This window comes from Zonotrichia albicollis, chromosome 1, assembly GCF_047830755.1.
Source record: "Zonotrichia albicollis isolate bZonAlb1 chromosome 1, bZonAlb1.hap1, whole genome shotgun sequence".
In the NCBI taxonomy this organism is placed as follows: domain Eukaryota; kingdom Metazoa; phylum Chordata; class Aves; order Passeriformes; family Passerellidae; genus Zonotrichia; species Zonotrichia albicollis.
The window spans coordinates 47,708,424-47,724,030 of record NC_133819.1 but is presented as its reverse complement, the minus strand read 5'-3'; the positions used below and the strand labels follow the sequence as shown (position 1 = coordinate 47,724,030).

Sequence of the window (15,607 nt, the reverse complement as noted above, 5' to 3'; positions counted from 1 at the left end):
GAAGGCCCCACACCTAACAAACAAATGTCTGCAAAGCATAGCATTTTGCAGAACTAGTAATACTTCTTCCCCACCAATACATTTCAGACTCAACTAAGTGCTGCAGGTCCAATCTACTAATTGCTGTAGGTCTCCATAATCCATTTGTGATGGCAGATGTTCCAAGAAGGGAGTAAAAGCAAGCAACAGATTGTGTAAGACTATCAGTCAGTTTTGCTAGAGCACCTTCTGTTGAAACATTACTGATTTTCAGGTTTCATTTACCTTAGATTTATTTGTCTTTTTCCTTTTATCAGTGCTTGTACCTTCTTTTCTCTGCACCTGTAAGGCAAAAAGGTATTGAGAAAGTACAGCACATCATTCTCCCTTACACCTCCTCTTCACAGGAACTATACATACCCAACTGTAAACTTCTATATTTATTTCAAAGTCATTTGACACATCATGCCTAAAGGGAAGAAGAAAAAACAAGTTAAACTAACTGAAGCAAAAGGCTTTTGCTTTTGTTTGTGGTGGAGTTTTGGGGTTTTTTTCATTTGTTGTGGTTGGTTTTGTTGGGTTTTAAAATTACTCTTTACTTCTTCCCTCCTTTTGCTCCTTATAAGTGTCCAAGGAGCTTTTAGTGTATTACTACTGAAAAATACTTTTTGGAACTCAGAAAAGGAGAGGAGATGACAAGAGGCAGATAATGTGCATCTACCATTTCTCAAATTACACCCTCCCCTGTCACAGATTGGGTTTTTCGAGTAAATAGCTTTAAGTGAAAATTCCAGTACAGCCGAACTTCAAAAACAGAGTTTATTTATTTTGAAGACTTACTAGCAAACAGTCATTTGAACTCACAATGCCTTTTCAGCTGACATGTGAGAGTTGAAGTTATAGTTATAAGAGCACTATTTTCCCAGATACCAAAACCAAATAGCTATATAAAATGTTAGTTGCTGCAAAAGAGAAAAACACATCTCAGGCACAGCAATCCATCTGTCAGTGCAGGTGTTCCAGGAAAGAACAAAAGGCAGAAAATGCAAGAGATAAAATAGCTGATGGATGGTTGAATAAGTCTAGGTTGCTCTTTTGAGAGAAGTGTGCCTTCCAGCTATTTTTTGAAGGAGGAAATAGCTATACCACAAAATCTCTCCACACTTTGTTGCAGAATATGACATTCTTATAACTAAGACTATAAATGTTTTTATGCATGCTCCACCATCAGAGTTAAAACTGGTTCAAGAGTTTCTTTATACTTACATAGTAAACGTCGTAGTAAAAGTAAGAGCATCTCCATTCAGGGAGCTGGCAGTACTTGCTAATGGAGTTGCAACCATGTTTTCTGCTCCAGATCTCAGTATTATTACATAGTAGTAATTTCCTGCTTCTGTAAGCACACATCAGATGATTTGGTTAGCCAGAGGAGTCCAAGTCTCAAAAAATTCTCAAGTATACTGCATTGCTATTAAGCACATCTCTGTTTCACCCTTCTTAAAACATTTAGTTACATCTGAGACTTGCTTATAAACTTAATCTTAAAACAATTTTATTTTCTTTATGCTGTGTCTACTACTAAATTGTCTCCACAGGATTTACAGCAACTGCTTTACTGCCTGGGGCATCTCAGGCCAGACCTACACTAACCAGTGTGTGAAAGGGGAGAGGAACTTTCAGTCAGATCAGCAGATAATCTTAGTTATTTATTTATTTTACTTATTACTTATTTATTTTACTTAGGTCTGCCAGCTTAACCACACATCAGCTTTCACTGAAACATTGAAATGTTAGTCAGAAGCAGATCAACTGAATGTAATAGCTGAATTTTCATTACCCCTAGATTTCTGAGAACATCACAGCAGAAGACAAAAAAACCCCAAAACCCAAGGAGAATGAACCAGAAATACATGTTGGGAGAATGAGAGGGACGAGAAAAGAAATAAAGCTTTTGTTTGCTAGTTTTACCTGGCTTTTGAGCTGTACCACATACAAAGTCTGCTTTTAGAGGTAGACGCATTTCTGAAATGGAAACAGATCCCCTGGAGGGAGCAAATTCAGCGGATGTAGAAGCAGCTTTATTTTTTTTATTATGTGGTCCCTCACTCTTCAGTTTATTCAATTCTTCCAATAAAGCAGTTCTCTTCTCAGCTGCACAAAGAAATTAATTACGGTTCTACAGAAGAAAAAGTACTGAACAATTTTTTTCTGCCTTAAGTATGTAAAATGTAACTTATATTTCTATTACACTGTAAAATTATTAATATTTAAGGGTCAAAAAAGATACAAAAGCATCCCCTTGCCTATAAAATGAGCAGAGACAGAACAGATATTATCGTTATTTTTTCCAGAAGAACTATTAATAAATGGCCACAATGTAACACAATAAATGGTGAGGAAGAAATTATGAACTTTGTTGAAATGTTCATTACAAAGAATTGAACTTGAGTATAAAAACCTACTTGCAAAGAGAAGAAGTCTCTCTGCTTCTGCTTCTTCCTGTGACCCTTTTCCATGTTCCTCATCAAAACAGCAGTTCAGAGCTTGACTGGCTTGATAAATCACTGTCTGTTGCCTGTTGATCTCATTGTTCAATTCCTAGAGAAAACAAATAAAAACAATAATCAAAAAGAGAGATCTTGTGCTACATTCAAACAAGGAAATGTCTCTAGATGAGCCTTTTTGGGGGGCAAGGCTTCAAAAGAAAATCAGATCCTTTAAATAGCAATCTATTTAACTACAAAAGCCTCGCAGTTAACCATTACTTCGGCAAAAGAACACTGCAGCACAATTTTTTTTGATCTCAGAGGTATAGTGGGGAGTGAAAGACTCCAATATTGTATGTTCCATATCCCATCTAGTCTTCCCTTCACCAGAAAAAACAGCACTAACCAGAAATTCAGCAATAGAGATTAGTGCAAACAAAGCACTAGTAAAGATCAGAATATTACCTACTGAAAGTAGGTTTTTACAAATTCTGCCTAATTCAAAGGCAGTGCTAAGACACTGATTCTCTGTGTTCTTATCAAAATAATGGCTTGTTCTCTCCAGACTTAATCTATAACATGATCCTTTTAAGTGAAGCATTAGCTGTTCAAATTATGCATCATCATCATTCCCTACCATAAGATATTTATGCAAAATAGAAATAACCTAACAACCTTATTTTGCAGTTCTAAGCAGTATGTTAACATCCTGGACATTCATAGGGGCAATGAAATTTGAAAACAGTAGATTAGAAAAAGGATTTTCAGAAGCATATTAGGTACCTGCATTTTCTTTTTGATGTTGACTTGATCAGATGGGCCATTTCTTCTCATTTCTAGTCTGGAAGCCACATCTTCCTTGCGAACAATTATTTGCTTTATTGAAGGACGTTCTGTTTCCTTAAATCTTTGGGATCTGTATGCATCGACACTTGAAAAAGGAAACATCACAAAATGTTTCACAGGTGTGCAAAGCTCTTCTTAAAAGACACATAGGCATGTATCATACATTGAAGCTCTCCAACTTGCCTAAATGGCTTTAAAGAAAGCATTCTAACAGATGATTTTAAGTTTAAGCAACATAAAAGACTACACAATTTTTGATAAAGGCTGAGATCTTGCAAAAAAAGCTTAATTTGTAGTTTTAATGGTATGCATCACTAGAAGAGTTTAAAAAGCCAGTGTTTTAACTTGAACACTCACAGAATCAGGGGTGTTGGGTTGTGTTTATTACCTGTAAGGAAGATTGCGATCTTCCGACACAGAGCCAATACTGTCTCCAGATTCTGCCCTGGGAACTCTGGTCCTTTGGAACTTCTCAGACTTCAGACTGACATCACTGATACTGCTACCTTCCCCAGTTGACTTAGAAGGAGAACCAAAGGCCTAAGGAAAAGAAAATATATTACAGCTATCTGTTCACATAATACTACTACTAATAATAATCTGTTTTCTTTCTCCTTTACTTGTTTTACATATAAACAGTAAATTTGCTTAAAACTATTTAACAGATGATATTTTACAAGTACGGACATAGAGCAAATTTATTTATTTAAGGACACTAACAGATTTTTGAACTCAATGAGATGTCACCTTTAGCTTCTAAATCAGTGCAGTTACATAATTCCTTCTCTTCAGACTTTTCAACAGTGGTCACTCCACTGAATGCAGGTGGAGTGCACTGCAAGTCCAGTACTAGTAACAGGTTTAGCAGTCCACTTGTTTAGCAGAGCATCCAATATGCTACACTACTTTCAGAGAAAAATAACTTTGCCTCATTATGCTTTCATTAGCAAAATACCATTTGAAACTTCTTTATTCGCCCACATATCCTAATATTACAAAATATCACAGCTCACAAGCCAATTGGACACCTCTGTGTGATGAAAAAGTCCTTCCCCACCCTCCCTGAATTCTCACCTCTGAACCAACAGATTCCACTAGAGGGGTTAACAGAGACATTGATGAAATGTTCAGTGACTCTTCCTGCTCATCCTCATCACTTTCACCTTCCAGGCTCATGCTCATTTCTTTCTTCAGCTTTTCTATGTCTGGACCATCCTCTTGAAGAATTTCAAAAATCTCATTTATCACCTTTGAGCTATTCATCTCGTCATCCACACGCATTTTGCCTTCGTACACTTCATCTGAAGGGTGACATTTTAAAATGTATTAGTAACATCAAGACTCTCATTAAACAGAAGCAAACTTGTTTTGCCTTTCAAGCAAGCTTGATTAAAAAGGACTTTTTGCAGTTGGGCATATAGAACCTAAAAGCACACTTCCATGGCTATCTTAATATACTACTTCTGCATAATCAATGCAGAAAGGAAATATATAGATGCACATTTTATACAAATTTCAACCTTTTGGTTCAAATAGATCTGAAATTTAACTGCAAATCAAAGAGTAGGATAGTTATTTCTGTCCTTTTCCAATGAGCCTTTAATATGAGCTTTTTAATATTCCTTGAAGACTTGAATGTCAAGAGGCAAGGGTTATGTATGATAACTGAAGTTTCCTAATTTGTTTTATATAAATTTCATTACAAAACACATGGGGATCAGCAAATGTTTTCATTTGAATTCATTGTTCAGACTTGAAGGTTATTGACACTGTACCGGACAAGGAGCCATAGAGAGCTAAGTCATTAATATAAGTCTACTCAATACAAACCTTTTGGTTTCTCATCAAGTTGTTCAAATTTTGAAACAGACATCGCTTTTACAGGGCTCTTTGACTCTGCAGTCTTCAGAGGACTGGATTTATCAGTCTCTTCACATTTAGAAGTATCTAAGGGGTTTATAAAGAAAAGAAGTATTATGTTTAGCCTTTATTTTAATTATTGAATTTTAGAAGTCTTACTGACAAAAAGACCACCAGATTAAATATTCCAGTTAGCCACATGTCAAAAAGCTCCATTAGAATACCCTCCACAACCTGTACATCTAGACTTCTATATTATAATCAGAAAACTGAGACTGCAAGAAACAGTGCTGAAACCATAGCAGAGTACAGACACTCAAGAGCAAAAAGGAAAAATTTTAAAAAGACAAACAAAAAAATCCACAAAACAAACCACTGCATGCAAACCCAATTTTTCTAGAAGGACATTTGATAGATCTTTCAAGTGAACAGTCTACCAAGAGCGTTAACGAAGTTCACACTTTTTTCATAGAGAGATGAAGATTCTTCTGCTAGGTAAGCACCAGAAAGGATTCCAGGAGCACCTCACAATTCTTTTCAGGTGTCCTACCATAAGAATTAATATCACAAAGGGATACTGACAAGGGAAGCATTTCCCCCCATTAGCTTCTTGTGGAAATTTGGTTACTCAGGTACAGGGTAGACCAAATATGTAACTGACAATTCTCATTCACTTCCCTGCCCTTAACCTCCATTAAAGTTTGAAACAGAGGTATACCTATTGAAAAACAAAAAGACAGTCTTGCCTTGCCATCCTTTCAAGTGGTATAGGAGTGCAAATACTACTATCATATAAGATTTAAATAAGATAACCAAAGGAGAGGTCCAGTTGCACACATCAGTGTTACTGGCCTCTTTCTCTGCTCATGAATATCAAGTGCAGTGCTCCTGTCCAGCACTAGTCACAGGCAAACTGTGGCAGTTCTCACCTGAAGACACCACGCTGGGAGACTTTGCTGGCCTGTCACCTGCTGATGTGTCTTCTGAAGATCCAAGAGCAGAGGCATCTGAACTAGGAGGATGTTTTGGACTGGCCTGAGATTGGCTTTCCTGGCAAGAATAAAACCAGAATGCATTCAGGAGGTAACGTTAAAAGCAACTAAAAAACTACCAGAAAAAAATACGTTTTACCATCTGCTAGGAAAAAGAGGTTGCCTATCCAATACCCTATTTATTTATCCAAGATATTTATCTGAAGGAGTAAATCTTAAATGCTTGCATGAGGAGCTCTTTTGCTTTTGCAGTTATAGAACATAAAACCCCCACATTTATCATCAAAAAGTAAGTAAGTCAATTGGCTCAAAGCAGTATCACTTTTTTGGGTTGATTCTACAAGAGGTAAATAAACTAATAATTTGTTAATAATCAAACAAGTCACTAGACAAGTGGTCTTGCTAGCCCGGGCACTCCCAAAGCATAGGTTTTCATCCCTTATCTACATTTCCATATCTAACTTTGTATTCAGAAAATGTTAAAGCAATTTAAAGTATCATATTTTGATTGATGAGGTAGCACATTACCATTTTAGCTTCTGGAAGCCTCCTCTTTGAACTGTCACTTTTCTCCGCACTCCACAGATTGCCCCTATCAAATCGGCCACGAAGGCATGCAAGTTCCCGTTCACGTTCCTAAACAAATGAAGGGAAATGGGAGAAAAGCTGACAGCCCTAAGGTGTCACAACACTTCAGATTCCTCAGGTAGAGGAAGAACAGTAATAACCTTCCCCAGGCTTATAAGCTGGCTATGAATGTAACAAGTCATACCTGTTTAAGCTGAAGCGCTAAACTGGCAGTAGAGGAATTTTCATTTTGTTTGAGAAGCCTCTCCTGGATTGTCCTTGTGTTTGGGGTAACAGTGGGCGTTCTGCACCCTGGAGTGTTCGTAGCAGGGCTGCGTGCACTACGCTCCTGACAGCGCTCCCCAAAGCGTTCCAGGAAGGGCTTAATTCCAGATCCCCCTACAAGAACAATTGTTTTGCCTTGAAAGAAACTCTCAATATTAAAGAAATCACTGCAATTTTGTATCCTGATGAAGGTTCCCAGTGAAGCAATTAAGCTACCTCCTTTACAGCTCTTATTCCATTATACTTTATACAAACTGAACCTGAAATGCAAATCATAACAGTGATGTTAATAAAACAGTAAATCAAAGCAAGTAGATGTCTCTCTCTTACTACAGTCTATGTGTAATACATCAGTTATTTAAACTGGCTTGTCTTTTCTAAATTTCCTCTATAACCAGCCTCACTTCTTTCACAGAAATAAGCATTCTAGTGCATGAGGAGGATATGTTGTTTGGCATCCATCCTGCTTCACTGAGCTTATCTGTTACTATTAGCATATCTAAAACATGCTTTTCTGGCCATCATTTTTAAGAGTGCAAGCTGTTAGTCCAGGTTTCTGACACAACAAGCGGTTGAATTAAAAACTGAGGATGTTCACTTGTTTTGACATCAATGCTATCACTGAAAATAAAGACACTGCAAAGTTAGAGCACCTATGTGGCAACAAGATTCTATTTCTTCTAAATATGCATATATTGAATGGATACATATAGTACCAAACAATCTGAAATAAATTTTGAATAGTCTCAATTACATTTTAGGCTGCTTTTGTTCTTAAGAGTTACTAAAAAACACATCCAAGAAAACATCCCCTGCAAAATACAGAAGCTGTATAACTTAAAATAATTATCACAGAACTCATCAGCTTTTTATTGAAGTTACAGCTGGAAGTAGGTATTATCTGGTATGGTACCTTAAATTCTTAACTAGTATGTTGTTTTCAACACGGCACACATAGGCCTAATTTGAATGAATATTTATTTACTGAAGCCAGGAAACAGCCTACCTGGTGTTGTGGGTTTACCCTTAGGTTCAAGTTGCACATGTGTTCCTTTGACTGGCTCTGCTTTGGACTGAACTGGTTGAGGCAAAGCTGACTTGGCTGTTTGTGTACGCTCTTCAGCTTTCCGGGGACTGCAGGGATTCTCTGCCGGCCGTTGCTGTACTTCAGATTCTTTAGAACAGGGAGCAGTGACTCTTGAAGATTGTGTTAAAGAATTGTTTGGATCCTTAACAGGAGAAAAAAAAATACAAGATGAGACTTGTGTTCTTATTCTCTCAAGAGGAAAAAGAATGAAAGCACTCTGCATAGCATACCATCACCCGATACACCTGTTCCTTCAACAAAAGAAAAAGCCAAGAACAAGTGTTAAGCTTTTAGTACTTTTTTTTTATCCAGTATTTCAAATTGTTTCAGCATTTGATGCTCTTGCCAGCTATTTTAAATACTATCCCACATTTCCCTAAACAAGAATGCACATGGCAGATATTGTCATGGCAAAAATTGCATAAATTGATCAATAAGTGTCTGGTCCTACTTATTTCATCATTCTGATTGAGTCTTCATACAGCAATAACATTCACAATTTCAGTCAATCAACTATATGAAGTTACAGAGTGAAACCCAGTATCTCTGTAACAAGCCCCTTCTGATGGTCAAGAGCAGCAATCAAGTACATTGCCATCAACAAAACATATAAGTACTCTCATCTTTAAGTTGCAACAAAAGGAATTTTAAGCTGTTTCAGATATGCTATTAAAAAAGGGCATCTGGGATTGCAATAAAGCAAAAGTTGTAAATAGGCTAAGACTGCTCACACCAAATCTTTAAATTCAGATTAAACAGTTATGTGCTAACATTTGTTCACCCCAATACAATACTCAAATCAATTTTTAATCAGCAACTAAATCAGACACTCACCGCTCTCTTTGAGTTTGCTGGTTTATTAATAGAAGCCTCAACAAGCCTTTGAGAACAGGATGCAGCTTCCTGCTTTACACTGCTACTATTGATTCTAGCAGATGCTCCACTTGTAGTGGACAATTTGGATAAACAAGTAGTGCCAGGCTGTTCTTGTGCATTGTTTTGCTTTGCAGATGGATGACTTAGGTCATCTTCCCAGGAACCAATTGTAGCAGCAAGGTTAGCTAAACGGCCTCTCCTCCCAATAGGGGTTTCGCTTGCTAGGGCACTGGATGTCTGCTTAGGTGGAGAAACACACAGATCTTTTGACTGGAGAGGAGACAGAGGAACACATTCAGAGGGATCTGGAAAAAAGAAAACACATTTACTTTGCTAATAAATTATACTGAGATACATATAATTGTATATATTGAGTTTACCTTGAGTTTATCAACAATTAGATGCTCCTGCCATCAACAGAATCAAACTACAAGCCCTAGAGGCACTGATTTTTAATCAAGCAGTTTACTAATTTTATGTCAGTGTTGTGAGGAGCAAGGCATGAGAGTAGCAGAGAAAAATAAGCTTAAAATTAAGCTGTAGATAACAGCTTCAGTATTTTGGGCCTGCCCTAGTATTGTCTTAGAATTCTTTAAAAACACATTAATCTTCCCACAGACAACATTATCTCCTTCTAGCCAACATAATCATCAATGCAAACACTGAGAGACACCAGTGGTGCTTAGCAAGTAAAACATACCCTCACTATCCCAGCAGCGCCGCTGCTCTGCCAACTTCTGCATACGTGTTTTGACTGAAAGGGCCGCAGGAGTTTCTGACTTGGAGTTTTGTTTTGCATTCTCAAGAGGCTGAACCAATGGAGCTCTGTTAGAAGCAGTTTCGTGTGGTTCTGAAGTCATCTGAGGAGAGTCATGGCTTGTGGAACTTGAAGCAACTGGCTGTACATTCTCTGAACTAGGAGCTTGAGTCTCCACATCATTAGGGCAGAGCCTTTTTGATGGTGATGGCTTTGTATCTGGTTTTACTAGATAGGTCAGAGATTCAAACAAATTAGTATTCAAACAATCTAAAATATTTTCCAACAACACATAACAGTAGTACAAATAAAGTTATGATTTATGAATACTCTGATATGCTTCGCAAAAAAATGCACTTCCCAAATCTACCAAGCACAAGGCACTCTCTTTACATTACGCAATTATTTCTAAATAGCTTACTAATGACTTGGCACATCTGCTCTCAGGTCCAGCTAAACACAAACTAGCCCTAGTGGCCAAGTAACTGCATCCATCACTGTTTAGTATAAGGTAAATGTTCAGTGTTTTCACTTTCCCTTTGGAAAAAACGATGAGACTGGTATCAAAACAATCTTTATTAAACATGCCACTAAATACCTTCGTCACTGGGAAGAGGTGCCTGGTTACCAGTTTCTGCCAAAGGCTCTCTGGCCCTCTTGGTCTGCATTGTGGGTCTCGCCCCCATCTTCGGCCGCTCTGCCATTTTCCTCTGCAGGTTCTCGCGCCTGGCACGGGTTCTTTCAAGGAGTTTCTGAGTGGTCAATAAGTCATGTGTTACCAGACATTGCAGTGTGTTAACTGGTAACAGCTCAGAGTAAAAGATGATGGAATTCTGTTTATAATAGGTGGGCAGCAGGTTCCAAATTTCAGTCCTTAAATCAACTATTGCCTCCAACTAGCTTGGCACTGAAAGAAAATCAGGCTAAAGAGAAAGGAGCAATGGCAAAATCAAAGAAGAGGGGCTCCTATAGACCCCAAAGTCATCAGAAATATTTGAAAGGTTTGGTTTTTTTAAATCCTGAATCATCACATGACAATCTTGATCTGTCAAGTCTTGCTAGCAGCGTTTTCTGACACATTGCTAAAGCATCTGGTCACGTCACCTGACTGGCACTAGCCCTCTAACAAAATAAACAACATTGAAGCGATTGTCAAGAGGCCATTAAAAGTTTCAACAAATAAAAGCGTGGCTGTCAATATTAAAAAAAAAATTGTTATTACACCTTCTAAATCAAAAGGTGAACTTCTTTGCCTCAAGCTTAAATTTTAAGACTAGACTGATATTACACCTAGCTATATTATGGTAAATAGCCTGTTTATTAAGATATCTCTATACAGAAAAACATATAAAAAGATACTAATTAAGCTATATAACATTCTTTTTCATTTCCTACTCATTGGAAATTTGAGTACCCTAATTATATTCCATATCAAATAGCTGTTTTAGTAAGTGTTCCACACTAGCACAAAGTGATTCCTTACAGTATTCAGTTTTAAAAGGCTTGTTTTAAATATAGCATTTGCAAGTCATTATCACTCAGTTTGATCACATCTAAAGGATACTTAATGACTTTTCTGATCTAGGTTTTAAGGTTGAGACAAGAAATTGTGCAATTGAACTAATGCCCTTTAAAGGGAAGCATATAAACTGCACTTGTTTGGTGGCACATAAATTATTGCGAGAACTGTGCCAGCCATTATCTGTCCTGTTGCACAGCAATTAAATACACATTTGACATTTTTAACTGTCTAAGGCTGAAGTCTTAAACAATGTTCTATTGTAAGGCAACACAGGACAAATAGAATGTCAATCTCAACAGTTTTTTTGTGAAAACAAATCTCAGCATTGCTATTTTTCACAGAAGAAGGGGAATTTGGAAAAAATTCCCAAACCCAAAATATATGAAATGCATGAATGCCTTCAATGCAGGTTCCATGCTAGTTGTGCCCACAAGTCAACATCCCTTAGTTCCAAAATGCAAAGAGAGGGATACAAAGTGCATGTAGTACCCACATGAAAAAAAACCCTAAAGGCAATTTAAATTTGCAAAATTTAAATTCAGCTCTTCTTGCAAAAAGTTGAATATGTCTTATACCAGTACTCCTACAGTTCTATTCAAATAAAGGCACATTCCTTTCTGTTTTGTTAGCTGAGCAAGAGAGTTTCAGTTGTTACATATGAGATGTCACTTCCCAAGAATGCACGCCTCTGTTGTTCAGCTCCAGCTCCTATTGGCTTTTTGCATCTCAAATTTTCCATCCAACTGCCATAATTCCAACAGTGCTGTTACACACGATGAGTAAGCCACACTCCACAACCTGAGGCTTACTTCCAAGTTCATCAGCAGGGCATTTTCTACAAGGACATTCTCCAATTGTTCTGATGACAAAGTTTCAGAGTATCATAGATGTTTAAAATTCTAGAATATACTGAGCTGGAAGGGATCCACTAGAAGTTCAGCTCCTGACCCTGCACAGAACAGCCCCAAGAATCACACGTGTGTGACCATTACCTATTTTATTACATTAAGGAATCTGAGGACTACAATGTCAAAGTGGATTACTGTGTCACAATAGCACTTTCTAAAAATCAGAAAAAACCTTCTCAGCTCAAATGTTAATGGGCAACTTCAGTTTTTCAAAAGTATGTTTTAAAGTACATATTAGAGAAGATAATCATATATGATTATATATGGGCCTGAGTATGTTCTTAAACAAGAATTTGTTGTAATGACCCTGCTTTACTAGCAGAATAGAGCAAAGGGAGCAACTGAAGGAACAGTTGACTTCAAACATCACACTTGCAAATTTTCCCCAAACAACTGCATCACTTATTTCTCATTGCTTATCCTCCATGCTAGGAAATCATCCTCACTTCTATGAATGGTAAAAACTACTTCAAAGTACAAAATAACCTAGACTATTTATAACATCCCATAGTAACAAACATAAACACTTTTGTGCAAGAAAGTTGTTATAAAATCAGCTATGAATGGAGTCACAAATAGTATGTTCAGTGTGATTCTGAGAACGTATCCCCTCTGCCATCTCCTCAGTGCAATCTGTATTGATAATTTCATTGAGATTCAGAAGGCTATCAGCTTTTTCTGCAAGATTAATCAAAAGAAACCTTATTTCAGAACTGTTTTGAAAGCATTCCACTGAATCTTACACCAAGATTCATTTGAGCTTAAATTCATTGAGACACAGACAAAATTTGGTACTGCAAAGTGATCAGCAGACACTTAACAGTATGCTTCATCCAATTAAGGCTCAAATTATTAGGTTTTACATAATCAACACTTAGAGTGCCTCACCAGGTCCCTGCAAGTAACAGAGTATGGTAATGTGTAGACAAAGATTATTTGAAAGCAGTTAACCTAAAGGAAGGTTATATTAAAAGAAAAAAAATAGCAACACAAACCACAGAACATAAATACTTAAAATATGTGGTAAATTTCTTTTCACAGAACTTTGGGAACAGTTACTAAACTTCAATACTAGGACACTAATATTGGTCAAAACTGTGCACAACAGTGGAATGTCTTCCACAGCAGAAACATTCTTGATAAAGTGACTTTTTATGCACTCTGCAATACTGGCTAACACTTGAATGAAGTTTACTCTGGGGAGTAGCCTCACCGTTGGTCATTTTCAAAGACAGCTATGTACAAGAAGGGCGTGTACAGGTTGGAATATCTCCCAGCATGCAAAACCATTTTAAATTTGATTCAGTAGTCCGGACCTGAAGTTTATTTAAGACAAGCTGGATCATGTCACTCACTATCAATTAAGGAAGGAGGTTTTAGATGTTTACTTAGCAAGGCTTTACATGGAAATAGGGTAGGCCTGCCTTGGCATAACACATTCAGTAAATCTGTTCAGATCAACACCTTATGTTCATTTTTTAAAAATCAGATCTGTGCAGTCACCTGTTCTGGGCTCTCAAATTATCTAAGGAATGTCAGTTTGATAAACAGATTGTTTACAAGGGGAGGAGAGAGTATTTCCTCAGTGTATGTGATTTGAATTTTTTTTCAGGTAGTTCAGGTTTTAATTACACAGGCTGTGGATTGAAGGCCCTTTTTACTATGACATTTCTCAAAGCAGCCACAGGAGAGCTCTAAAACTACACCTCTGACATGAAATCAAGAGTACAGCATAGCATCTTTAAGAAACTTTCAGCCTTCATACAGATTCAAGGTGGCAAATTCTTCTTTTTGCTGTAATTTTGCTTCTGTAAAACTTAAGCACACGGCCAATTCACTCTAACAACAAACAGCCCCTTTTTTAAGAAAAAAAAAAAAAAGAGGAACTGCTCCTGCCAAAGAAAGTGACCAATCACAAGTGGCAATTGTGCCAAATAGCATGCATTTTTTATCAGATGGTCTCCTCTTTGGATAGATTTATGATGCTTTATGTATGATTTAGGACCTTTAGTATGGCAGGCACAGAGTGTCAACAGCGCTCCTGTCTGCTGCCGGGTCTCTTCCGTCCCCGCTGGGAGTCTTATCTGCCCGACGCGCATGGAAGGCAAACTCCCGGCTTGGGAAGGGCCTCTCCTCCGCAAACCCTCGCGCCTATCAGCGCTGCTGTGTCCTCTCCTGGCGGGATCTGACACAGACACAGCCCGGGCGGCTCCAGGAGCGGAGGCACCGGCAGGAGCGGGGCTCCAGGGGCGAGGCAGCGAGGGTCTCCCCGCTGCAGACAGAGGGTCGCTGCTAGCCCGGTTTCCCCCCCCGAGCGGGGACGAGGGTGGCTGACAGGGCTCAGCCGGGAGCAACTATCCCGAACCGAGAGCGCGGCGCGAGGAGCAGCTGCCTCCCTTCGGACCCCAACCGGCCCCTTCCCTGCGCCGTGTCCCCGCGGTCCCGGACACTGACAACTCGCCCCCTCCCCAGCTGACGGCCTGGGGGATGCCGGGCCCGGCCGAGCCCTCACCTCGGTGAACGGGTCCATCGCTGTGCCGGTGCCCGCGCAAGATCCGCTCTGCCAAGGCCGCCCGTGAGCGGCCGAACCTCGCCCCAACCGCTGCCGGGATTTGAATTTCAGCGCCCGCCGCGCGCAGGAACCACGGGAAGAGGGGGCGGCACCCGCGCGCGGGCGCTGATTGACAGGAGCGCCGCCCAATCCGGCTGCTGGCGGCTGCGCGGTGCCCGCCCGGGGAACTGAGGGGCATGGCGGCGGCACGGGAGGGCGAGCCGGTATTGCCGCCGGTAGTCACGGCCCGGTTCGTGAGCTGCTCCGCTCATGGGTTCTGCGTGTGCCTCTCTCTGCCGCTCAGCGCTTCCTTGTATTGTGTGCCCGGAGTCCATCCCGCCATGGCTGCCGTGTCACAGAATTTGTGAGGAAAATACCTCTGAGATGAGGGAATCGCAACCTATGGCGCAACACAACACTGCCAACCAGGCCATGGCACTGAGTGCCATGTCCAGTCTTTAACGCCTCCAGGGATGGTGACTCCGCCACCTCCCCGGACTGCACATTCCAATGGTTAATCACTCCTTCTGTGAAGAAATTCATCCTAATATCCAACCTAAAGCTCCCTTGGCAGGGCTTAAAGACTATGTCCTCTTGTCACCTTCCCCCTCCTCCTCGCTGACCGCCCCTCTTCGAATTAAGAGGCTTTTACCTCCTTTAACTCCGTTATGGTCTATCACACATCTTGCTGCAGCTGTTCAGTAGGAGCGTGCCCTGACACCTTTTCACTGGAAGATAAATTTTTCTCCTGGCATTGACATGAAGATGTCAAAACATGATTTTTGTGTGACTCAGTAAATGCAGAGGATATTTACCCAGTGCAGCTGTGAAACTTGTGGTTCCTTTTCATGATTCTTGACTTTCTCCTCATGCTACGGCCTGTGGGTCTCA

At 39.5% G+C, this 15,607-nt stretch overlaps 1 protein-coding gene across 6 annotated transcripts in view; it reads right to left on the bottom strand.

The window, feature by feature from the left end:
• ANLN (anillin, actin binding protein) overlaps nt 1-15,607 on the bottom strand; it is a 38,299-nt gene that overhangs the window by 11,111 nt on the left and 11,581 nt on the right. For 3 of the 6 annotated variants that reach the window (XM_074540433.1, XM_074540436.1, XM_074540441.1), the window contains 16 exons: nt 10,334-10,487; nt 9,679-9,963; nt 8,937-9,283; nt 8,022-8,244; nt 6,936-7,129; nt 6,692-6,799; nt 6,101-6,221; nt 5,142-5,258; nt 4,386-4,612; nt 3,700-3,851; nt 3,249-3,396; nt 2,442-2,577; nt 1,948-2,130; nt 1,246-1,372; nt 400-448; nt 265-321 (listed from right to left, as the gene is read on the bottom strand). In XM_074540433.1, the coding sequence (XP_074396534.1) occupies nt 265-321; nt 400-448; nt 1,246-1,372; nt 1,948-2,130; nt 2,442-2,577; nt 3,249-3,396; nt 3,700-3,851; nt 4,386-4,612; nt 5,142-5,258; nt 6,101-6,221; nt 6,692-6,799; nt 6,936-7,129; nt 8,022-8,244; nt 8,937-9,283; nt 9,679-9,963; nt 10,334-10,487 (2,628 nt within the window). Of the gene's footprint in view, nt 1-264; nt 322-399; nt 449-1,245; nt 1,373-1,947; nt 2,131-2,441; nt 2,578-3,248; nt 3,397-3,699; nt 3,852-4,385; nt 4,613-5,141; nt 5,259-6,100; nt 6,222-6,691; nt 6,800-6,935; nt 7,130-8,021; nt 8,245-8,936; nt 9,284-9,678; nt 9,964-10,333; nt 10,488-14,677; nt 14,838-15,607 lie in introns of those variants that run through there. The other 3 variants (XM_074540437.1, XM_074540444.1, XM_074540438.1) reach the window with 2 other exon arrangements.